Source organism: Moschus berezovskii, chromosome 12 (genome assembly GCF_049115385.1).
Source record: "Moschus berezovskii isolate FMDL1 chromosome 12, NW_MosBer_1.0, whole genome shotgun sequence".
Taxonomy (NCBI): Eukaryota; Metazoa; Chordata; class Mammalia; order Artiodactyla; family Moschidae; genus Moschus; species Moschus berezovskii.
Window position 1 is genome coordinate 82538255 of NC_142471.1, and position 24948 is coordinate 82563202.

The following is a 24948-nucleotide window of genomic DNA, read 5'->3' on the forward strand; positions in this document are numbered from 1 at the left end:
AACCAGTCCATTCTAAGGGAGATCAATCCTGGGTGTTCATTGGAAGGACTGATGCTAAAGCTGAAACTGCAATACTTTGGCCACCTCATGCGACGAGTTGACTCACTGGAAAAGACTCTGATGCTGGGAAGGGTTGGGGGCGGGAGGAGAAGGGGGCGACCGAGAATGAGATGGCTGGATGGCATCACCGACTCTGTGGACATGAGTTTGAGTGAACTCCGGGAGTTGGTGATGGACAGGGAGGCCTGGCGTGCTGTGATTCATGGGGTTGTGGAGAATCGGACATGACTGAGCGAATGAACTGAACTGAACACAGTCAAAGGCTTTGGCATAGTCAATAAAGCAGAAATAGATGTTTTTCTGGAACTCCTTTCCTTTTTCTGTGATCCAGTGGATGTTGGCAATTTGATCTCTGGTTCCTTTGTCTTTTCTAAATCCATCTTGAACATCTGGAAGTTCTCGGTTTACATACTATTGAAGCCTGGCTTGGAGACTTTTGAGCATTACTTTGCTAGTGTGTGAGATGAGTACAATTGTGTGGTAGTTTGAACATTCTTTGGCATTGCCCTTCTTTGGGATTGGAATGAAAACCGATCTTTTCCAGTCCTATGGCCACTGTTGGGTTTTTCAAAATTTGCTGGCATATTCAGTGCAGCACTTTAACAGCATCGTCTTTTAGGACTTAAAATAGCTCAGCTAGAATTCCATCACCTCCACCTGCTTTGTTTTTAATGATGCTTCCTAAGGCTCACTTGACTTCACACTCCAGGATGTCTGGCTCTAGGTGAGTGATCACACCATTGGGGTTATCTGGGTCATTAAGATCTTATTTGTATAGCTCTTCTGTGTATTTTTGCCACCTCTTCTTAGCATTGGAGAAGGCAATGGCAACCCACTCCAGTGTTCTTGCCTGGAGAATCCCAGGGATGGGGGAGCCTGGTGGGCTGCCATCTGTGGGGTCGCACCGAGTCAGGCATGACTGAAATGACTTAGCAGCAGCAGCAGCTTCTTAATATCTTCTGCTTCTGTTAGGTCCATACCATTTCTGTCCTTTATTGAGCCCATCTTTGCATGAAATGTTCCCTTGGTATCTCTAATTTTCTTGAAGAGATCTCTAGTCTTTCCCATTCTATTGTTTTCCTCTATTTCTTTGCATTGGTCACTGAGGAAGGCTTTCTTATCTCTCCTTGCTATTCTTTGGAACTCTGCATTCAGATGTGTATATCTTTTCTTTTCTCCTTTGCCTTTAGCTTCTCTCCTTTTCTCAGCTATAACATATATATGTGTGTGTGTCTATATATTCTATTTCAGATTCTTTTCCATTACTGGTTCTTATAAGATGATGATATTCCCTGTGCTAGACAGTAGGTCCTTGTTATTTATCTATTTTATTTATAGTAGTGTATGTATGGTAATCCCAAACTCCTAATTTATCCCTCTGCTCTGTCCTACTCTCCCCTTTAGTAACCATAAGTTTTTTTTCTATGTCTGTGCATCTATTTCTGTTTCATAAAGAAGTTCATTTGCGTCATAGATTCCACAGATAAGTGTTATCGTATGATATTTTTCTCATCTGACATACTTCACTTAATATGATAATCTCTAGGTCTATACATGTTTCTGTAGATGATATTATTTAATTTTTTTATGGCTGAGTAGTATTCCTTTGTATTATATATGTATACCACATCTTCTTTATCCATTCATCTATCATTCTTGACGTGCTTCCAAGTCTTGGCTATTGCAAATAGTGCTGCTGTGAACACTGAGGTGCATGTATCTTTTCAAATAATAGTTTCGCCAAGAATATGCCCAGGAATGGGATTGCAGGATCATATGGTAAATCTACTTTTAGTTATTTAAGGCATCTCCAAACTATTTTCCATAGTGGCTGCACCAGTCTGCTTTCTCACCATCAGTGTAGGAGAGTTCCTTTTTCTCCACACCTTCTCCAGTATTTATTATTTGTAGACTTTTTAATGAAGGCCACTTTGACTGGTGTGAAGTGATACCTCATTGTAGTTTTAATTTGCATTTCTCTAATAATTAATGATATTGAGCATCTTTTCATATGCCTCTTGGGCATCTGTATGTCTTCTTAGGAGAAATGTCTGTTTAGGTCTTCTGCCCAATTTTTGATTGAGTTCTCTTCTGATATTAAGCTGTATGAGCTCTTTGTGTGTTTTAGAAATTAATCCCTTGTTGGTAGCATCATTTGAAAGCATTTTCACTCAGTCCATTGGTTGTCTTTTTATTTTTTTAATTAATTAATTTTTTTGGAGGCTAATTACAATATTGTATTGGTTTTGCCATACATTGACATGAATCCGCCCCAGGTGTACATGTGTTCCCCATCCTGAACGTCCCTCCCACCTCCCTTCCCTTCCCCTCCCTCTAGGTCATCCCAGTGCACCAGCCCCGAGCACCCTGTATCATGCATTGAACCTGGACTGGCGATTCGTTACACATGTGATAATATACATATTTCAATGCCATTCTCCCAAACCACATTGGTTGTCTTTTGTTTTGTTTATGGTTTCCTTTGCTGTGTAAAAGCTTATAACAACCCATTTGTTTTATTCCTGACTTTATCCAGTTTCATCTCCCTTTGGCTTTGACTTTGAGTTGTATTTGAGCATTTTAAAAATCCTAGCCCCTGTAGCCTGTATCCAGTCTCAAAGATACCCTTTGGACTTGAATTCTAACGTGATGACTTCTGGCGTGATATTTCTCTCTTGTTTTTTGGCTTTCCTTCGTTAATGATATATGTTTTAAATTATTTATATTTTATCCAGCATTTCTCTGTCTTTGAATAGAAAATGAGTCTTTTCTTGCTCTTATTTTTTTGTGGACATATCTTTGTTTGCACCTCTTGAGGACATCAAGTAGTTGATTAGCAAAAAAATTTGTACTTTACAATAAAATTATTTTAGATTTGCCTAGAAAATCCCATGGATGGAGGAGCCTGGTAGGCTGCAGTCCGTGGGGTCGCTAAGGGTCGGACACGACTGAGCGTCTTCACTTTCACTTTTCACTTTCACACATTGGAGAAGGAAATGGCAACCCACTCCAGTGTTCTTGCCTGGAGAATCCCAGGGACGGGGGAGCCTGGTGGGCTTCCATCTATGGGGTCACACAGAGTCGGACATGACTGAAGTGACTTAGCAGCAACAGCAGCAGATATAAAAATTAGATATACTAGATATAAAAAAATTATTATAGATATATACAGTATTTTCTGTCTGTAATTCTCCAGGCAGTTCTCTTTTTCTCTTCTGTTATGGTATTTTTGTAGGGTTTACATTGTTATTCTGTGAGAACTGTTCAGACTTATGTTTTGCCAACAGTTAGCATATATAAATTGTTCTTTCCCCCATTCTTGTTTTCCTGAGTTCTTGAAGAATGAACTGTCTTCTTGGAACTAAAGAATGAACTGTTTGACAAGTTGATGTGAATATCTCCAACCTGTTTCTAGTATTATTGCGGAATACTTGACTGAGGTCTGATCTTCTTTTGCTTGTGTGCCAAGTTTTCTTATTATGAGCAGGAAAATGTATGTTTTAAAGAAGCTGTGACATTTTATAGATCTTCCATTAAAAGCAGTACATGAAAATTCACTACCCTCAGCATTCCATTGTTTTATATCCTGACAGAACAGGAAGATGTAGTGATAGGTAAGGTAAGGTTCTGCTTCCTAAGTTGTCAAATTGCACAGAAGTCACCTTATTTCAAAGTAGCTCCCCAGGGAGAGTCTTTCAGATTAAGAAGTATCATTATAGACTGTTCCTGGCCTACCACTATTTGTATTTTACTATTCTTTCCCTAGTCAGATTAATGCCTAGCTGAATCAGCAGTTCTCTGGAAATGGGAGTTTTATTTGAGGAAAAGGAGAAGAAGAATTTTGAAGATGGAGGGTTATTTTGAGAAGGTTGTCTATGGACTTTGGAACCCCAGATGGGTTCAGAAAAGGTGAATGAAAACGGTCAAAGGTAAACTGGCTATGCATAGCTGTGCCTGTCATCTCGGTGCTGCTGGGAAGAATTTCTTATAGCCTTTGGTGCTTGTGTGTTCTTATGAATTGTTATAGCCTGAATTAATATTTTAAGATTAGTTAAAAGGCTGCCTACCTCAGCTTCTTTGGTTCAAGCTAGTTCCATGGTTATAAATATAGTCCAGTTTTTCTTGGTTAAAATTCTAATCAATTCCTCCCAAGAAAAGACAGAAAAGTGGAAGGAACGGGAGATATGTGACCACCACAATAGGAAAATAGATCAGGCTATTACTCTAAAGTGCTCTTTTCCTCTTTATTATCAACTCCTGCTCCTCTCAATCCTTTTTTCTTAATATATATATTTTATTGAAGTATAGTTGACTTCTAATGTTTCAGGTACACAGCAGGGTGATTCAGTTATATATATATACACATATTATTTTTGAGATTATTTTCCATTATTGGTTATTATAAGATACTAACTAGAGTTCCTGTGCCATACAGTAAATCTTTGTTGCTTATTGCAAAAGTGTCTTTTAAAATTAGAAATCTAGTGTTCTATTCTTATAAGTCAAAAAGTGAAATCAAAATGTCATAAATTTTTTAGCTAGGCAAAAATTTTTAAGTTTTCTAAAATACATGTACATACTATTTATATATATATATACAAAAGCTTTTCTACTACACTTGATAAAGACTTGAGAAAGAACACAAAAAATGAGATGGAGAAATTGGAAAACATAAACTAAATGAAATGGGAGCCCTGAATATGAAATAGAAAAAGTGAAACAACCTAGATAAAGTAAAAGATCATCATATAGTCCAGTTGCTTTTAATCATGGCTGCTCATTAGAAACATATCTGGAGCTTTGGAGAAAAAAAGCAATACCTGGGCATTTGTATTTTTCAAAAACTTCCAAGATAATTCTGATATGCATCTGGATTTTTTAAAAGTGATTATAGGTTTTTCTATTAAATTATATAGATTTGGTGATATAGAATTCTATTATTTTTCTGTTGACCGATCATGATACAATGGCATTAAGTGAGTAATAGTTATGTAATCACGGTAGTAAAAGATGTTTGTCAGTTTTCACAGTCAGTAGCCTTACAAAAAAATAATTACATTGTAAGCCATAATGGGAACTTTAACCTAACAGTATAAAATAATTACATACAGTTTGTGGGGTCAGGCAGAGTGATGTGGTAAGTGGAAATGCATACATGCACATGTTTTCATCTACCCAGACAGTCTGTGTCTTTTGGTTAGTGCATTTTAATCCATCTACATTTAAGGTAATTATCAATATGTATGATCCTATTGCCATTTTCTTAATTGTTTTGGGTTTATTTTTCGTAGGTCTTTCCCTTCTCTAGTGTTTCCTGAGTAGAGACATTTCTTTAGCATTTGTTTTAAAGCTGGTTTGCTTGCATGCAAAGAGTTGTGTCCAACTATGCTATCATATGGACTGAAGCCCACCAGGCTCCTCTGTCCATGGGATTTTCCAGCCAGGAATACTGGAGTGGGTTCCCATGCCCTCCTCCAGGGGATCTTCCCAACCCAGGGATTGGACTCACATCTCTTAGGTCTCCTGCATCGGTAGGTGGGTTTTTTGGGGTTTTTTGGCCACTAGCGCAACCTCGGAAGGCCAAAGCTGGTTTGGTGGTGCTGAATTCTCTTGACTTTTGCTTGTCTGGAAAGCCTTTGATTTCTCCATCAAATTTGAATGAGAGTCTTGCTGGGTAGAGTATTGTTGGTTGTATGTTCTTCCCTTTCATCACTTTAAATATATCATGCTCTTCCCTTTTGGCTTGTAGAGTTTCTGTTGAAAACCAGCTGATAACCTGACTGGTTATTTGTCACTTTTCCCTTGTTGCTTTTAATATTTTATCTTTGTCTTTAGTTTTTGAAAAAACAAGGGAGTTCCAGAAAAACATATATTTCTGCTTTATTGACTATGCCAAAGCCTTTGACTGTGTGGATCACAATAAACCGTGGAAAATTCTGAAAGAGATGGGAATACCAGACCACCTGACCTACCTCTTGAGAAACCTATATGCAGGTCAGGAAGCAACAGTTAGAACTGGACATGGAACAACAGACTGGTTCCAAATAGGAAAGGAGTACGTCAAGGCTGTATATTGTCACCCTGATTATTTAACTTATATGCAGAGTACATCATGAGGAACACTGGGCTGAAAGAAGCACAAGTTGGAATCAAGATTGCCGGGGGAAATATCAATAACCTCAGATATGCAGATGATACCACTCTTACGGCAGAAAGTGAAGAAGAACTAAAAGAGCCTCTTGATGAAAGTGAAAGAGGAGAGTGGAAAAGTTGGCTTAAACCTCAACATTCAGAAAACTAAGATCATGGCATCTGGTTCCATCACTTCATGGCAGATAGATGGGGAAACAGTGGAAACAGTGGCTGACTTTTTTTTCTGGGCTCCAAAATCACTGCAGATGGCGACTGCAGCAATGAAATTAAAAGACGCTTACTCCTTGAAAGGAAAGTTATGACCAACCTAGATAGCATATTAAAAAGCAGAGACATTACTTTGTCAACAAAGGTCCATCTAGTCAAGGCTATGGTTTTTCCAGTGGTCATGTATGGATGGGAGAGTTGGACTATAAAGAAAGCTGAGCACTGAAGAATTGATGCTTTTGAACTGTGGTGTTGGAGAAGACTGTTGAGAGTCCCTTGGACTTCAAGGAAATCCAACCAGTCCATCCTAAAGGAGATGAGTCCTGGGTATTCATTGGAAGGACTGATGTTGAGGCTGAAACTCCAATATTTTGGTCACCTGATGCTAGGAGCTGACTCATTGGAAAAGACCCTGATGCTGGGAAAGATTGAAGGCAGGAGGAGAAGGGGATGACAGAAGATGAGATGGTTGGATGGCATCATCGACTTGATGGACATGGGTTTGGGTGGACTCCAGGAGTTGGTGATGGACAGGGAGGCCTGGTGTGCTGCAGTTCATGGGGTCGCAAAGAGTTGGACAGGACTGAGCAGCTGAACTGAACTTAGTTTTTGTCAGTTTGCTACTATGTGTCTTGCGGTGTTCCCCCTTGAATTTATCCTGCCTGGGACTCTCTGTGCTTCCTGAACTTGGCTGACTATTTCCTTTCCCATGTACGGGCAGTTTTCAGCTATTATTGCTTCAAATATTTTCTCAGGTCCTTTTCTCTCTGTCTTCTTCTGGGACCCCTATAAAGCAAATGTTGGTGCATTTAATGTTGGACCAGAGGTCTCTTAGGCTGTCTTCAGTTTTTTGTTTTCATTCTTTTTTCTATATTCTGTTCTGGAGCAGTGATTTCCACCATTCTGTCCTCCAGGTCACTTGCCTGTTCTTCTGCCTCAGTTACTCTGCTATTGATTCCTTGTAGCATATTGTTCATCTCTATTTGTTTGTTCTTTACTTCTTCTAGGTCTTTGGTAAACATTTCTTGCATCTTCTCCATTCTGTTTCCAAGATCCTGGATCATCTTCACTATCACTATTCTGAATTCTTTTTCTGAAAGAGTGCTATCTCCAATCTTGTTTTTCTGGGGTTTTATATTGTCTCTTCATCTGGGACATAACTCTGCGTTTTCATCCTGATTAGCTTTCTGTAATGTGGTTTGTTTTAACTGCTGTGGAATTATGGTTCTTCTTGATTCTTCTGTCTCCCTCTGATGGATGAGACTAAGAGGCTTCTGTAAGCTTCTTGATGGGAGGGACAGGGTGGAAAAAACTAGGTCTTGATCTAGTGGGCAGGATGTTGCTCAGTAAAGCTTTAATCTAATTATCTGTTTATGAGCGGGGTTGTGCTCCCTCCCTGTTAGTTGTCTGGCCTGAGGTGACCCAGCCCTGGGGTCTGTGGGCTCCCTGGTAGGGTTAATGCTGACCTCCAGGAGGGTTTATGTCACGGGGTACCTTCTAGGACTGCTGCTGCCAGTACCCCTATTCTGTGTTGAGCCGCTGCCAACCTACACTTCCACAGGAGACCCTCCAACGCTAGCAGGTAGTTTTGGTTCAGTCTCCTGTGGCGTCACAGCTCCCTTCCTCTATTGGTGTGTGTAGAATTTTGTTTGTGCCCTGCAAGACTGGAGTCTGTTTCCCCCAGTCTATTGGAAGTCCTATAATCAAATCCCACTGGCCTTCAAGGTCAGATTCCTTGGGATTTCCCAGTCCCTTTGTCAGATCCCCAGGCTGGGAAACCTAACGTGGGGCTCAGAACCTTCACAACAGTGGGAAAACTTCTTTGGTATTATTGTTCTCCAGTTTGTGGGTTCCCAACCTGGCAGGTATGGAATTTGATTTTATCATGATTGTGCATGTCCTACCATCTCACTGAGGTTTCTTCTTTGTCTTTAGACGTGGGGCATCTTTTTTTGGTGTGCTCCAAACCAGGTGGTCTGGTATTCGCATCTTTTTTAAGAATTTTTCACAGTTTGTTGTGATCCACACAAAGGCTTTAGCATAGTCAATGAAGCAGATGTTTTTCTGGAATTCTCTTTCTTTTTCTATGACCCAGTGGATGTTGGCAATTTGATCTCTGGTTCCTCTGCCTTTTCTAAATCCAGTTTATACATTTGGAAGTTCTCAATTCAGGTACTACTGAAGCCTAGCTTGAAGAATATTGAACATTACCTCTATAGCATGCGAAATGAGCACAGTTGTGTGCTGGTTTGAACGTTCTTTGGCATTGCCTTTCTTTGGAATTGGAATGAAAACTGACCTTTTCCAGTCCTGTTGCCACTGCTGAGTTTTCCAAATTTGCTGGCATATTGAGTGCAGCACTTAAACAGCATCATCTTTTCAGATTTGAAATAGGTCAGTTGGAATTCCATCACCTCCACTAGCTTTGTTCATAACAATGCTTCCTAAGGCCCACTTGATTTTGGACTCCAGGATGTCTGGCTCTAGGTGAGTGATCACACCATCATGGTTTTCTGGGTAATTAAGATCTTTTTTGTACAATTCTTCTGTGTATTCTTGCCACCTCTTCTTAATCTCTTCTGCTTCTGTAAGGTCCTTATCATTTCTGTCCTTTATTGTGCCCATCTTTCCGTGAAGTATTCCCTTGGTATCTCTCATTTTCTTGAAGAGATTGCTAGTCTTTCTCATTCTATTGTTTTCCTCTATTTTTTTTTTTTTCATTTTCCACTTAAGAAGGCTTTCTTATCTCTCCTTGCTATTCTTTGAAACTCTGCATGCAGTTGGGAATATCTTTCCCTTTCTTCTTTGCCTTTTTCTCCATTTACTATACCTTGGATATCAATATGCCAGCAAATTTGAAAAACTCAGCAGTGGCCACAGGACTGGAAAAGGTCAGTCTTCATTCCAATCCCAAAGAAAGGGAATGCTAAAGAACGCTCAAACTACCGCACAGTTGCACTCATCTCACACGCTAGTAAAGTCATGCTCAAAATTCTCCAAGCCAGGCTTCAGCAATATGTGAACCGTGAACTCCCAGATGTTCAAGCAGGTTTTAGAAAAGGCAGAGGCACCAGAGATCAAATTGCCAACATCCGCTGGATCATGGAGAAAGCGAGAGAGTTCCAGAAAACCATCTATTTCTGCTTTATTGACTATGCCAAAGCCTTTGACTGTGTGGATCACAATAAACTGTGGAAAATTCTGAAAGAGTTGGGAATACCAGACCACCTGACCTGCCTCATGAGAAACCTGTATGCAGGTCAGGAAGCAACAGTCAGAACTGTACATGGAACAACAGACTGGTTCCAAATAGGAAAAGGAGTGTGTCAAGGCTGTATGTATATTGTCACCTTGCTTATTTAACTTATATGCAGAGTACATCATGAGGAACGCTGGGCTGGAAGAAGCACAAGCTGGAATCAAGATTGCTGGGAGAAATATCAATAATCTCAGATATGCAGATGACACCACCCTTATGGCAGAAAGTGAAGAGGAACTCAAAAGCCTCTTGATGAAAGTGAAAGAGGAGAGTGAAAAGGTTGGCTTGAAGCTCAACATTCAGAAAACAAAGATCATGGCATCTGGTCCCATCACTTCATGGGAAATAGATGGAGAAACAGTGGAAACAGTGTCAGACTTTGTTTTTTTGGGCTCCAAAATCACTGCAGATGCTGATTGCAGCCATGAAATTAAAAGACACTTACTCCTTGGAAGGAAAGTTATGACCAACCTTGATAATATATTAAAAAGCAGAGACATCACTTTGCCAACAAAGGTCCGTCTAATCAAGGCTATGGTTTTTCCCGTGGTCATGTATGGATGTGAGAGTTGGACTGTGAAGAAAGCTGATTGCCAAAGAATTGATACTTTTGAACTGTGGTGCTGGAGAAGACTCTTGAGAGTCCCTTGGACCACAAGGAGATCCAACCAGTCCATTCTAAAGGAGATCAATCCTGGGTGTTCATTGGAAAGACTGATGCTAAAGCTGAAACTCCAATACTTTGGCCACCTCATGCGACGAATTGACTCACTGGAAAAGACTCTGATGCTGGGAAAGGTTGGGGGCGGGAGGAGAAGGGGACGACCGAGGATGAGATGGCTGGATGGCATCACCGACTCTGTGGACATGAGTTTGAGTGAACTCCGGGAGTTGGTGATGGACAGGGAGGCCTGGCGTGCTGTGATTCATGGGGTCGCAGAGAGTTGGACACGACTGAGCAACTGAACTGAACTGAACTGATATATCTAAGTAAATAATTTTTAATGGTAGCATAGTTTCCTGTTAAATGGCTATGATACAATTTATGTAACTGATTTTCTATTTATAATGTGATTATTAATATCACTGTGATGGTACTTTTATACATACATCCTTGTACACTTATTTTTTTAGGGTAAAGTCCTAGAAATGAAATTGGTCGATACAGTTGATCCTTGAATAACATAGGTTTGAACTGCATGGGTACACTTACTTGAAGATTTCTTTTTAGTAAGTCCTGCAGTACTGCATGATCTGTGATTGAATGTGAGGACTAGAACTGTGGTTATGGAGATCTAACTATGAATTATACATAGATTTTTTTTATCGTACCAAGGATCAGTCCCCCAACCCTTGTGTTGTCCAAGGGAGGGTCAACTGTTTTCTTAAGGCTTTTGATAATTTCCAATTGTCCTCAGAAAAGTTTTAGATTGTATTTCCACAATTTCACAATTTGTGCAATAGAAATGATTGATTTTCTTTACAAATGTGTCAACAGCGACGGCTTTTATGGTTTTAATTTGAAGTTTTTAGGTTACTTATATTTTCATTTGTTAGGATTGTTCATAGTTACCTTGTGTATTGCCTAATAATATCCTTTTCTTGTCTTTTTCTCACTGAATTCTAGCTTTTTATATGCAATAGGTTTTAACTCTTTCTTTGTCATTTGTTGCAAATTCTATTATTTGTAACTTTTTTAATCAAAATTTAGAATCTTTTTGTTACAAGAAATTTTAAGCCTTTTGTTTGTTTCTGAAATTCTTGTTTAAGCAATGTCTTTTTCCAGTACTTTTACAAGTTTTTTTCTTACTCATAAATAAAAATGATTGCCTATTTTTCTCCTGGGTAAATGTCACATGTTTCTCATTGACTGGAAACACCATCTTTATGATGTATTTATATATATATATAATATATATATACCAGCTTGTGTTTTTGTGTGAAACTGTATATTTGTGTCTGTTCTAATATATTCTGTATAATTCTGTTAATCTCTTTGTTTTGTCACCAGTATCACATTCACTTAACTTAAATTAGCTTTACAATATCTTTGATGCTCTGGAAGAACAATTTGTTTTTTAGAATTTTCCTGATTCTCCTTGTTTGTTTGTTTGTTTTCCAAAATGAATTCAAGGTCATTTTATCAAGATCCAACAAAAGTATTGGAGTTTTAATTAAGATTATACTCAGTTTATTTGGGGAGAACTGATATGTTTACAACTATGAATTTTCACATTCACGAATATAGTGTATCTTTCTATTTATTTATACTTTCTTTTATGTTCCTCAGTATATAGGCTTTTTCATGTCTGTCTCAGATACTTCTTGTTAAGTTTACATGTGGTTTTATTTATTTTGTTTTTGCTATTATAAATGGGACCTTTTCCTTTTTTTTTTCTACTTGTTGGTAAATAGAAAAAAAATGCTAGTTTTTGGTATTTATTTTGTTACTAGCCTTTTTACTGAACTCTTCATTATTTCTAACAGTGTCTTGGATTTACTAAGTATACAATAATCATATTTGCTCAAAGAAATGAAAAAGAGAGAGAACTGTGTGCCAGGTTTTTTAATCATCATATCTCTTGCAGAACAGACCTACATAGCAGTGGTCTTATCAGGCATCCTTATAATCCTTAGTGAAAAGAGGAGAGATGAGCCAACACTTGACTGAGATGAAGGAATGAACCATGAGGAATCTGGAGAAAGAGATTTCTAGGCAAAGAGTAGCCAGTGCAAAGGCCTTGAGGAGAGAGTGTGGCTGGATGTTTGGGGAATAACAAGGAGACCAATGTGGCTAGAGAGGAGTGATTGAAGAAGAGACTGGTAGACGATAAGATTATAGACGGAATAAGGGAGTCCAATCATGTAAAGCCTTATGAGCAATTGTAAGGACTAATATTTACTAGCATTGAACCTTCTTTGCTTACCTATATTAGGATTACTATGGCATAGTGAGTTATTCTTTAAGCATTGCATCTGTGGTTAAGAATTGTATTTATAAAAAAAATGTGCTGTGTGCTCAGTCGCTTCAGTTGTGTCTAACTCTGCAACCCCGTGCAACCCCGCCTACCAGGTTCCTTTGTCCATGGGATTCTCTAGACAAAAATACTGCATTGGGTTGCCATTTCCTTCTCCTATAAAAAAATAATAGATCTATTTTTTAAGTTAATATCTGCAACTGATACAGTATTCATTGATGTACTCTAGTGTTTAAATAGTTAAGTAACTTTTTTCATAGTCAGTACAAAAATATTCTTACCTCAGTTACTATGATTATGAATGTGGAAACTTCTGCCTAACTTTCATGATGTTTTCTCATGCAATGTCTATATACTATTGGGCAGAGCATTTAATCAGTAAAATATCAGATCCTAAAAGCTGAAATTATTTTAAGCAACAGCATCCACAGCAAAGTGTAGATTATACTCTGTATTTTGTTTCAGTTCAGTTCAGTCACTCAGTCGTGTCTGACTCTTTGTGACCCCATGGACTGCAGCACGCCAGGCCTCCCTGTCCATCATCAACTTCCGGAGTTTACTCAAACTCATGTCCATTGAGTCGGTGATGCCATCCAACCATCTTATCTTCCGTCATCCCCTTCTTCCACCTTCAATCTTTCCCAGCATCAGGGTCTTTTCAATGACTCAACTCTTCGCATCAGGTGGCCAAAGTATTGGAGCTTCAACTTCAACATCAGCCCTTCCAATGAACACCCAGGACTGATCTCCTTTAGGATGGACTGGTTGGATCTCCTTGCTGTCCAAGAGACTCTCAAGAGTCTTCTCCAACACCACAGTTCAAAAGCATCAGTTCTTCGGTGCTCAGCTTTCTTTATAGTCCAACTTTCCCATCCATACATGACTACTGGAAAAACCATAGCCTTGACTAGATGGACCTTTGTTGACAAAGTAATGTCTCTGCTTTTTAATATGCTGTCTAAGTTGGTCATAACTTTCCTTCCAAGGAGTAAGCGTCTTTTAATTTCATGGCTGCAGTCACCATCTGCAGTGATTCTGGAACCCCCCAAAATAGTCTCTCATTGTTGCCACTTCTATTTGCCATGAAGTGATGGGACCAGATGCCATGATCTTAGTTTTCTGAATGTTGAGCTTTAAGCCAACTTTTTCACTCTCCTCTTTCACTTCCATCAAGAGGCTCTTGAGTTCCTCTTCACTTTCTGCCATAAAGGTGGTATTATCTGCGTATTCGAGGTTATTTATATTTCTCCTAGCAATCTTGACTCCAACTTGTGCTTCATCCAACCTAGCGTTTCTCATGATGTACTCTGCATATAAGTTAAACAATCAGGGTGACAATATACAGCATTTTCCTATTTGGAACCAATCTGTTGTTCCATGACCAGTTCTAACTGTTGCTTCCTGACCTGCATTCAGATTTCTCAGGAGGCAGGTCAGGTATTCTCATCTGTTTCAGAATTTTCCACAGTTTGTTGTGATCCACACAGTCGAAGGCTTTGGCATAGTCAATAAAGCAGAAATAGATGTTTTTCTGGAATCTCTTGCTTTTTCAGTGATCCCTTGGATGTTGGCAATTTGATTTCTGGTTCCTCTACCTTTCCTAAGACCAGCTTGAACATCTGAAAGTTCACGGTTCACGTATTGTTGAAGCCTGACTTGGAGAATTTTGAGCATTACTCAAAATTCTTTGTTTACTTGAACCCAGACACTAATTTCACATCCTCAGTCATTCTGAATTTTCAAGTTATTTTGGTGGAAAAATACCTAAGGGTGTCCAAGTGGCAAGAGTAGTGAAGAGTCCCAAATAATGCCTATGATGAAAACTGACCTAGTTGACCAGATAAGTCAACTCATTGGGAAAGCTACAAGCTCTGTTGACAGCTCAAATATCCCAGGAGAAATAAGACAGGGGAAGAAACAGGCAAAATCTTTTTATTGCCGAAAAAGGTAAAATTAACCAGAGTTATAAATTAAAAATTTTCAAAACAGCAATATTTCTGACAAAGCTTGGCTGTTTGATTCTAGAATATAATTTTATAGCTGCACACAGATATTTTCATTTTGTTTGTAGTCAGAGGAAGGAACAAGATGAGAAAGAGAAATTTTAACCTTCCACCCCTTTCTTTTTATTGTTTGTATCCCCTTGAGATCCCCGGGTAATTTAGCAGATATAGCCAGTAGTTTCTTTTTGTAGGTAAGTCTATTTGTTTGTTTCTTTGCTTTTATCATGGATGTCCAGGCTAATATGAGTGTAAGATAGTGCCTCAATTCAAGCCTGACTCAGATATAAGTTCGAAAATATCTTTTTAAATTACAATTTTGCATCTCTTTTAGCGTCTTTCCAATTCTGATTCCTACCCATACTTTTGCAACAAAAGAAAGATGAGAGAAATCTCTAATGATGATTTATTCTGTGAAGTAACCTCATCTTGTGACCCTATCAGTATCTTCAGGGTTATATTTGGAATATTTATACAGTAGTAGATATGTGACGAGTTGGCTCACTGAAAAAGACTCTGATGCTGGGAAAGGTTGGGGGCGGAAGGAGACGGGGACGACAGAGAATGAAATGGCTGGATGGCATCACCGACTCTGTGGACATGAGTTTGAGTGAACTCCGGGAGTTGGTGATGGACAGGGAGGCCTGGCGTGCTGTGATTCATGGGGTCGCGGAGAGTCGGACACGACTGAGCGACTGAACTGAACTGAACTGAGATATGGTTTTAAAAAGTCAGAATGTGAAAAATAAGAAATGAGTTGTGATAACAGGAAGAACAAGAGGAACAGTGACAAACACGTTCCACAAATAGGTGGTCTTGAAAAGCTTTTTTAGTAGTAAAATGAATAACTTATACTTGGTAAATGGAACTGGATGGATCCTAAAGCATTTGACCCTTTAGTTACAATAAAATAGAAGGCCTGATAATATTAGACCCCATGTAGTTCCCACAGCCATAACTTATCGCCGTCCTCAGCTTGTGAGTCAGCATATCATAGGCATCTGTTCTTTCTTAACCTTCCTAACTTGCTTGAGCTTCTCCAAAGTCCTGCTTCCTTCTTCTATTACTCTCTTTTCCCTACTTGCCAATTCTATTATGCATTAAATGTTTTCATCACAGATCCTAAGTAAATTTAAAAATTAATGTTACTGTAATCTTTGTGTAGTAATTGATTCTCTGGGACTTTTTAGGTCTTGATTAAAAGAGGAAAATGTATGAGAAGATAGAGTGTAAAATAGAAAGTAAGAATGAAGAGTATACCAATAATGAGTTAAAGCAAAGAAGTAAAAAGACCTCAAAGTGGATAATTTACATAGAATTTTAGGGAAGAGAAAAATTTCAGCTATACCTTTCTTACAGATCTTTTAAATAGTTATCTAATTTTCATTTGGTGTATTTAGATTTCATTTTTTCAGGACATGATAAAGCATTCCAATTAAATGACAGTATATCTAATATCTTTCTTTAATTATTATTTTTCCTTTTAAGAAAGACATGAGGTCAGTGATAATTTTAGGTCTTAGTGATAGCTGTAATAGAACACCTTAACTTCTGAGTCCTTACTTAGCATAAGGCTTTTCTGAATTTGAGTAATAAATTTGCTTGTCTTATTTTAAACTTCCTTAGTTTAATAAATAATATTTTCTCCATTTTTGGTTTTCATTGCAGGTTTGACTACAGATAGTGGTAGAAACAGAATCAAAATTTAGGAATTTTGATTCTGAAAGGCATATTACATAAAATACCTAATTGGATTAACCCAAAATTTATCCAGCCTGATGTTTGGTCTCAAAGCATTTTTGTTGGCATTGATGGTTATTGTTCATAATTGCAACTCTGAGAGTTAGGAATATACTGCAAGCACCCTTTTCTCAATGAGTTCTGATAGACCCAGTATTTGGTAATTTTTCTGTCTCTTATCCTGTATGCTTTCAACATACTGTTGTCAGAGACTGAAGTCCTGGTTTAGTTCCAAAAGTATCTTTATAGTACTGTGAAATAGTTCTAGTATTTTCATAATAGGATCATGATTTAGAAGCAGTAAAGTCAGAAGAACTGAATTTTAGTCCTGGGTTTTCCCCTAATTAATTGTATAACTTTTGTTAAGGTATTAACTTCTTTGGAGCTCATTTTACTCTCATTTATATAATATATATTAAATAGCTTAGAAGTATTTTCTTATTTGAAATAGATGTGATAGAATTCATGATCATAGCTTTGCTCACCATTGTTACCAGTTTGTATATGATTTTGTAGATCAAGACATATGTTTTCTAATTTCTGTCTTCTCAGACAGTAAAATACTAACTGCCCCATTTGCCCCTCCCCCAATTTTGAAAGTATTTTCTGAATCCCTTTGGTCATGTAAGTTGTACCTTTCTAATCTTTCTTTATTATATAATAGTTTATATATTTTCTTTTATATAATATCATAGCACATCTGCCCATACCTTCAGCACTTAGTGCTGATTTCATCAACTCTATCATATTGATTATAGAGTTGATGAAATCAGCACTAAGTGCTGAAGGTATGGGCAGATGTGCTATGATATTATATAAATGTAAGATCATATTTTCTGTTTTATTTCAGCTGCTTTTTTTTTTAATGCCAGTATTTGTAGGGCTTTTTAGCCATATCATTTCAAAATGTCTTTTAGGGCAGCTCTTTGGGTCTGGACCAGACTATCCCTAAGCTCTTTACTATTCAGTATCTTCTGGGACAGAGATTTCACAACCTGTCTCTCACCTTGAAGAAGGTCTTACAGCTAACATAAATCTTGCTTTTTGCAATTTAAGTTCGGATTTATTTCCTTTTTCTTTTCTCTTTGGAGACGGGAACAGCCCCAAACTTGAAGTGATGCTTTCTTATGAGGGCCAGTACTGAATGTAGTGGAAGGATTGTTTCCAGTCTGGCATCATTTTTAGCTTTTACATATTAAGGCTTCCTGACTTTCATTTCAATAGTCATGGTCTCAAGAGATGCTATTCTTTATAGCCCAAATGAAATAGCAGTTACATATCTAATATTAGTTTATTATATCTTTGCTAGTTAGAACCAAATGAGGTGCTAAAACAAAAAATGAGTTCTCAAAACCCATTTGAGAACTTTAACAGATTTGTGTTTTATTGGATATAGCTATAGTCATGGGAGTGGATTTTTGCCTGTGGTTTGTAGATTTGATCTCGTTATTTTATTAGTCATATTGTTTACATGATTTCTCTATCCATATTTTCTAGTAATAAGACTAAAAACTTGTTCTTTAAAACAAGCTGTCTTGAAGCAAATTTCAGTGTGTGTCATCAAAAAGCTTTAGTACCTAAGCTACCAAATGTACTAGATATCAGGAAAAAGCAAATACATTCTCTGCCCTTGATGCGCCTATAGTTTTATTAGGGGAAGAGATTATAAAAATTATAAAGCACTTATAAAATAATTTAAGATAGAGCATATAAAGTAAGATGTTTAATGTGAATTTTATTTTGCATTTTAAAGGTTGCTATAAAAATTTTTATATTATACATATCTATTCTATTAACAAAGATACCCTGAAATGTCTAATTGTTTTGTTCTGATAACTTTTTTCTTTTTTTGCTTTAAAGGTTCAGCAGTTTTCTGAAAAAGCCTTCATCTTACAGCTTTTGAAAACGCACAAAAATGCCTTAGAAAGACAGTGCAATGAAATTACAAACCAAAGGAATATGCTTCTCCAAACCTTTGTATGTCTCCAGCCACTTGGAAAAGTTTATTTTACTAATTGTATCAAAAACTTATATAAAAATATGCTTTAGTTATATGTTTAGAAAAATTATTCATATACTTATTGACAGGTACTCCTGTTGAGATATGGAAAATTATTAAGTGCTACTTTAAACCAATTGGTAGAGTAATATAGTTTGAAAGAATTAAATTGTTAGGATGCACTATAGAAATTATTTGCTATTGTAATAAGCATAAAATAAACATTGAAACTGAGTTGAATTGCTCAGGCTTCAAGATCTTGGTTTTAATGCTTTTGAAAGGCACAGAGGTTCAAACTTGCGGCAAGTTAATGGATGTGGGTGCAAAGATAGATTTTATTATTTTTAATCATAAATCACAGCAAACAGACTCAGTAGCTTTAAATGACAAGAACAGCTTAGGAATATAATCTATAACTAATTGACTTTTTGAAAAAATACATTTTAAACTGTTAAAAATATATGTCCAGAGTCAGAATCAACAGAATCAACCACCAAATGGTTATGAATGGCATGGCAAGTTTCCAGCTGTAGTTCTTAATTAGTTATGTTTCTTGGAAAAAAATTGGAAAAAACAGTAATGTTTAAGTTCTACCATTGTCAAAAAGTTTAGGTTCTAGCATTGTTGAAAGTTTCTGGAAATTCTTATTTCTACTTCATGTTGACATTTTATGAAATTTAAACTGTTATTTAGAACTGTATTTGAAATGACCACGTAATTTTACCTTGTCTACATTTTAAAAGATTTTCTTGGAATTTACACTCAAAGGACAGTAATTCCTTTGAGTGTAGACCTGCATTTTCAACTTTGGTCATTTAATTCTTGTACCATCCAGTTGCAGTGTAATTCCTTTGAGTATAGATTTTCATTTTCAACTTTGATCATTTAGTTATTTTACCACCAATTTGGCAATGATAAAATGGCATATATACCTGTAAGTTTAATACACAGCAGACACATACATAATGATGGGTGGTAAAATTTATACCTCAATAATTCTCCCGAAATATTAAGGATAAATCTTTCACATGAAAATAGTTGGTTGTTATCATGTAATAACCTCAGTTTTTAAATTAATATTGCTGTAGGAATATAGCATTTTAGTACCAGGAATATAATTTTCTGTTTTGTTCTCAATATTTCCAAATGATTGAATTTTAATCATTAAAGAAGAATATTGTTGCAGTTAACACCTATATTTGATCTGTTGTTTCCATTTTTCAGGAGGCTACAAAGAGAAGAATTACAGAGGAGGAAGAAAAATTTATTAAGGAAATTACCGACTTCAATAATGAATATGAATTAACAAAGAAACGAGAGCTCTTGATGAAAGAAAATGTCAAGATTCAAATATCTGACTTAGAAAACCAGGCAAACGTTCTTAAAATTGGTATGAAAACATAGTACCACCTCATTTATCTGGCATTAATGAAGATAACTTATTTTTAATTAATGAATTTTCCATAAATTTTACATTTTCATAAGTAAATTGGGTTATTGCATTGCTATTCTTTTACTTTTATCTTAATTGTATGTCTCTTTTACTGTGAGCTGTCTCAAGCTCTTTAGAAGTAGTTGTGACATGATCATTGGTCATTTATTTAATAACCAAATTCTGTTTACTATCTGTTATATATTAGACACCCTTCTAGGTCCTGGAGGTATAAAACTAAAATGTGGGGGGATGAAATATATAGGCAGATATTTATAGTACCTTGTGATAGAAACTATATAGGTGATATTGTTGCTGTGATCTTTATTCTACCATCAATACAGTTTAAACTAGGGAACACTGTTACACAGTGGGGTAGGGAAAATTCCATTTCAGAAACACTAGTATGCAGGTAATTGCAGTCTGTAATAAGATCCTGAACTGAAGAAATTATCAAAGGCTCAGTGGTGAAGAATCGTCTGTCATTGCGAGAGACGTGGGTTTGATCCCTGGCCAGGGAAAATCCCATATGCAGCAGAGCAGCTAAGCCCTTGTTCTGCAACTGTTGATCCCATGTGCCTCAGCTACTGACGCCCACACAGCCTAGAGCTTGTACTGCGCAGAAAGGGAAGCCACCACAACGAGAGACCTGCCCACAGCAACTGAGAGTAGCCCCTGCTCACTGCAACTAGAGAACACTGTGAGCAGCAATGAAGACCCCGTGCAGCCATAAATAAATAAAATTATTAAAGAAAAAGACCTTACCAAAGAGAGGAGAAGACAAAGAGATTTTTAGGAAGAATGACTGATTTATCACTGACTAAACAGATATAAAGAAAGTCAAGCATGAACCTCAGGTTCCACACTTAAGAGATTGGGTAAAATATGGTACCAGGAGGAAGAGCAGAGATGGAGGTGAACTATAGCCTTTTCTGGACAGAAAAATTAAGTTTTGTTTTGATGTTTTTAGTCAGAGATGTCTATGGGATAAACAGGTAGAAATGCCCAAGTAGCAGGTCGAAATTGGTTGTGAAACTGATACAAGAGATCAAGCTAGAACATTAGGTGTGGGATTCCAGAGAAGTTGCTAACATAATTCAAGGGGAACACGTAGAGGGAACATAGATGGGTAGCAAAGACCAAAGGCTTTGGAAAATGGAAAAGCATAGCATTTAAGGAAAGGAAGAGAATAATGAGACAGAGATGTCAAAGAGGGCAAGAGAACCAGCAGAGAGTAATATGTGATTTGGGACAAGATGCTTAAGTTTTATTTGCTTCAGTTTCTTCATCTATGAAGATGGAGGATAATGATAATGACCTTAACAAGATTGTTGTAAGCACTCATGAAATAATATTTAATTATGTAGAATGCTACCTGGATCATAATTAAACCCTTAAAATATAGGGATTTTACTTTTTAATTAGCTTAATTTCATAGATAAAGAAAATGAGGCTCTCAGAGATAAGTTGCTTTGGGTAGAGAGTATAGGACAGAGGTTCTTAAGGCGTACATATAAGCATACATCTTATAGGTACACATCTGGGAAGTTCTTATATATATGTGTGTGTGTATATATATATTATGATCAGGAAGGAGCACAATACAAAAATCTAGAGCTAGAAGAAATATATTAAGAATTATTTTTAGATATTGAGGACAAGAGACTGTCCAAGGCTATGATTCCTAAGAGAAGGAAAACACATGAGGCATGATTACCCTAAGCTTTTACCTGGTTGCAGTTTTTTGACAACAGGAGTGAGAGAGAGAACTTAAACAAAACATAGTGGTCTGATTGAGTCGAGGATACAAAGACTGGAATTCAGGGAGGCTGAGTTAGCTGAAATTTTCAGGACACCGTACTGAGAGGAAAGAACTGCACAGACACAACCTCCAGAAGTCTACACAGAGGTTGCTTTAAGTCTTTAGATATATATTACTATTTGCATACATAGGGGAAAATCCTCTAGACTGAATAAAGAAAAACTGCTGGGGAATCATAAGGTCAGCGATTCTGTGAGCTCACACAGGACTGGAAGACATTCGTGTTCCATCCTTTCAGAATAGAAAGAGCTCATTAAACGGAAAAATCCTGCCTTAATAGTAGGATTCAATTAGCCTTCGACCTAAGGCTACTCTGGACACACTCTAAATCTTAAAAGCACTGTTTGAACCTAATTATGTTACCTAACTGCATGCTAAATAGCAGGTATCAACATGTTTGAGGGGAAGAGAGCAAAATTCAAACATCAACAAAATAGTAAACAAAATGACTAGTATCCAACCAAAAGTCACTATATCTGTGAAAAAGAAATTGTATCTCATACCAAAAAGGAAATCAGGTCAACAGAAACATCTCCAGAAATCATAGGGATAATGAAATTTCACAGAGAAAGACTTTTAAAATTGATATTATAAAAATGTTCAAGACCATGAATATAATAGAGATAAATAAAAGACATAAAATAATAAAAAATTCAGAAAATCATTTGGCAAGATCCAACACCCTTTCATGATAAGCACAGTCAATAACCTAGACATAAAAGGGACCATTCTCAACCTGAGGAAGAGTATCTGTGAAAAACCATGGTGAATGTTATTTATGATGAAAGAATGAGAATTTCTCATCTAAAATCAGGAGAAGATTAAGATATTCATCCACTCCCATTACTTGTATCCAGCATTTTACTAGAGATTTTAGCCTGGGCAATCAGGCAAGAAAAAGAAATATGAGACATCTAGATTGGAAATGAAGTAGTAAAACTATCTCTATTTGAACATAGCATGATCTTGTGTATAGAAATCCTAAGGAATCCATAGGAAAACTATTTGAGCTAATAAACAAGTTCAGCAAAGTGGCAGGTTATTAGATCAATATACACTAGCATGGACAATTTGTAAATTAACATTAAATTTGCAGTCAAAAAAGAGTGAAACACATTTAACAAAAGTTTAAGACTTGTATATAAAAACTACAAAAAACATTGTTGAAAGAAATTAAAGAAGACCTAAATAAATGGAAAGCCATCCGAACCTGATGGATTGGAAGATCTGCTATTGTTAAGCAGTACTCCCCAAAGTATATTGACCATACATTGCTTACATTTTTACTACACAAGAAAAAGTTAATCATTCTTGACAGACATTAGGCAAAGCCAGAAATAATTAAAATATGTTTTTTTGGTTTTTTGCATATTTATTTCTAGAAATGAAGTCAATGGAACATGATAGTGACCTGTTAAATGAACTTCAGAAACAAAAGAGTGAATTAATACAAGAATTATTTACTTTGCAGAGAAAGCTTAAAGGTATTACATATATCAGTTACTTTGCTGATGAATATAGTTATATATCTATCATTTGTTGTTCAGTTGCTAAGTTGTTGTGTCCAACTCTTCATCACCCCATGGACTGTAGCACACTAGGCCCTCCTATCCTTCATCATCTCCTGGAGTCTGCTCAATTCATGTTCACTGAGCCAGTGATGCTATCTGTCTCATCCTCTGCTGCCCTCTTCTCCTTTTGCCTTCAGTCTTTCCCAGCATCAGGGTCTTTTCCAATGAGTCAGTTCATATCAGGTGGCCAAAGTATTGGAGTTTCATCTTCAGCATCAGTCATTCCAGTGACTTTCAGGGTTGATTTCTTTTAGGATTGGCTGGTTTGACTCCTTGCAGTCCAAGGGGCTCACAGGAGTCTTCTCTATTATAGGTTAATATTATTCTTTCAAAATGTATGTACTCATTGGGATACAGGTGATGTAAAAAGGGAATTTTGTTGATCTGAAAAAGGAATAGGTAAAGCACTAAATTGAAAAGTGTTGAGTCTGGTATTTTTAATTTCATAAATTTTAAGATCTTTTTTGTGTCTTTAATTGTTACATTAAAGTAGAAAAATAAAAATCATTAGTACATGTATTTTACACGAAACACCAAAATTTAGAGCATTGTTCTTGTGAATGAAGAAAGATAACCTTTATATTTAATTTTTTAAAGAGTATAAGAATTTTCTGAATTGTTTAGGTTTTGAAGATAAAAAAAATGGAGCCATTTGTACTACTAAATACCTAGAGGCAGAAAAAATAAAAATCAATGAAAAACCTGAAAATGATGCTGAATGCTTAAGGTAAGAATTGCCTATTATACTTTGATATAAAGTCTGGTAATTTTTCAAGTTGTCAAGTAGATTTCAGCATAAACCCAAATGCATAATTATTTCAAGATCATTTAAGATGTTATTTCCTTCTATGTGTATTCTGAAATATGTTAATAAGCAAATGCTTTACTGGCTAAAAACACATAAGTTTTAAATTGTATCAGGTTGATAATCTTGAAATCAGTCTTATCTTTTCCTATTCCTCAAGAACTCTGAGTTATTCACATCCTAAAAGATAAAATGTAGAATCATTTCCACAACTCTTTTTTCTATTATCCCTAAGTTTTTGGAGTGAAATGACTGAAATTGTCTTTTTTGGTCCTTCTAGATTTGAGGGGGAAGAAAATCACAGTCTACTACTTTACTTGAAATCTGTCCTTCTGGTTTTGTGCCTAAAGATTGAAAATGTATTTTCTCTATGGAATATTTAGATGTTTTCTGTGTATTTGGATAATGAAAGAATGGCTGAGATCTGAAATGACATAGTTATATACCAAAGGAGAACATCTCCAGTTTATTAACTTCATTGTTATTTATTAATGATTCAGTATTAACATTTTTTAATTTTAGAAATTAAAAAAGATTAAAAAAAATTTGCTGGCTTAATTTTAAAGAGCTTCCTATACTTTCTAGGTTTCATGTAAGAAACAGAAACCTCATTACTGAATCTATCAAGAGGCAAATGAAGCCTTCTTTCACATAAATCATATAGGAAATATGTCCACTAGAGCTGAACAAATGCTTCATATTAGCAGTGTATTGCCTTAGGCCATAATTTTAGTAGATTGTGAGAAAATATTTGCAATTTAATTTTATGTTAAGTTTTATAAGCATGAAATATCAATCTCTTGGGTGATATGTTTGATACAGAATGAGTTTCTGTAATGACAGTCTGCTCATTGATTTTTTTTTACACTTTTAAAAATGGTCATGCCCACTTACTGGTATCATTATAGTTCATAGTGTAAAG

General features: G+C 36.5%; 1 protein-coding gene across 1 annotated transcript in view; it reads left to right on the forward strand.

Moving 5' to 3' along the window:
* The window catches only part of CCDC172 (coiled-coil domain containing 172), a 57104-nt gene that overhangs the window by 13487 nt on the left and 18669 nt on the right, over positions 1-24948 (forward strand). Inside the window, exons 3-6 of the mRNA XM_055425912.2 lie at positions 18258-18374; positions 19621-19786; positions 23033-23134; positions 23846-23948. Of these exons, the coding sequence (XP_055281887.2) occupies positions 18258-18374; positions 19621-19786; positions 23033-23134; positions 23846-23948 (488 nt within the window). The remainder of the gene's footprint in view (positions 1-18257; positions 18375-19620; positions 19787-23032; positions 23135-23845; positions 23949-24948) is intronic.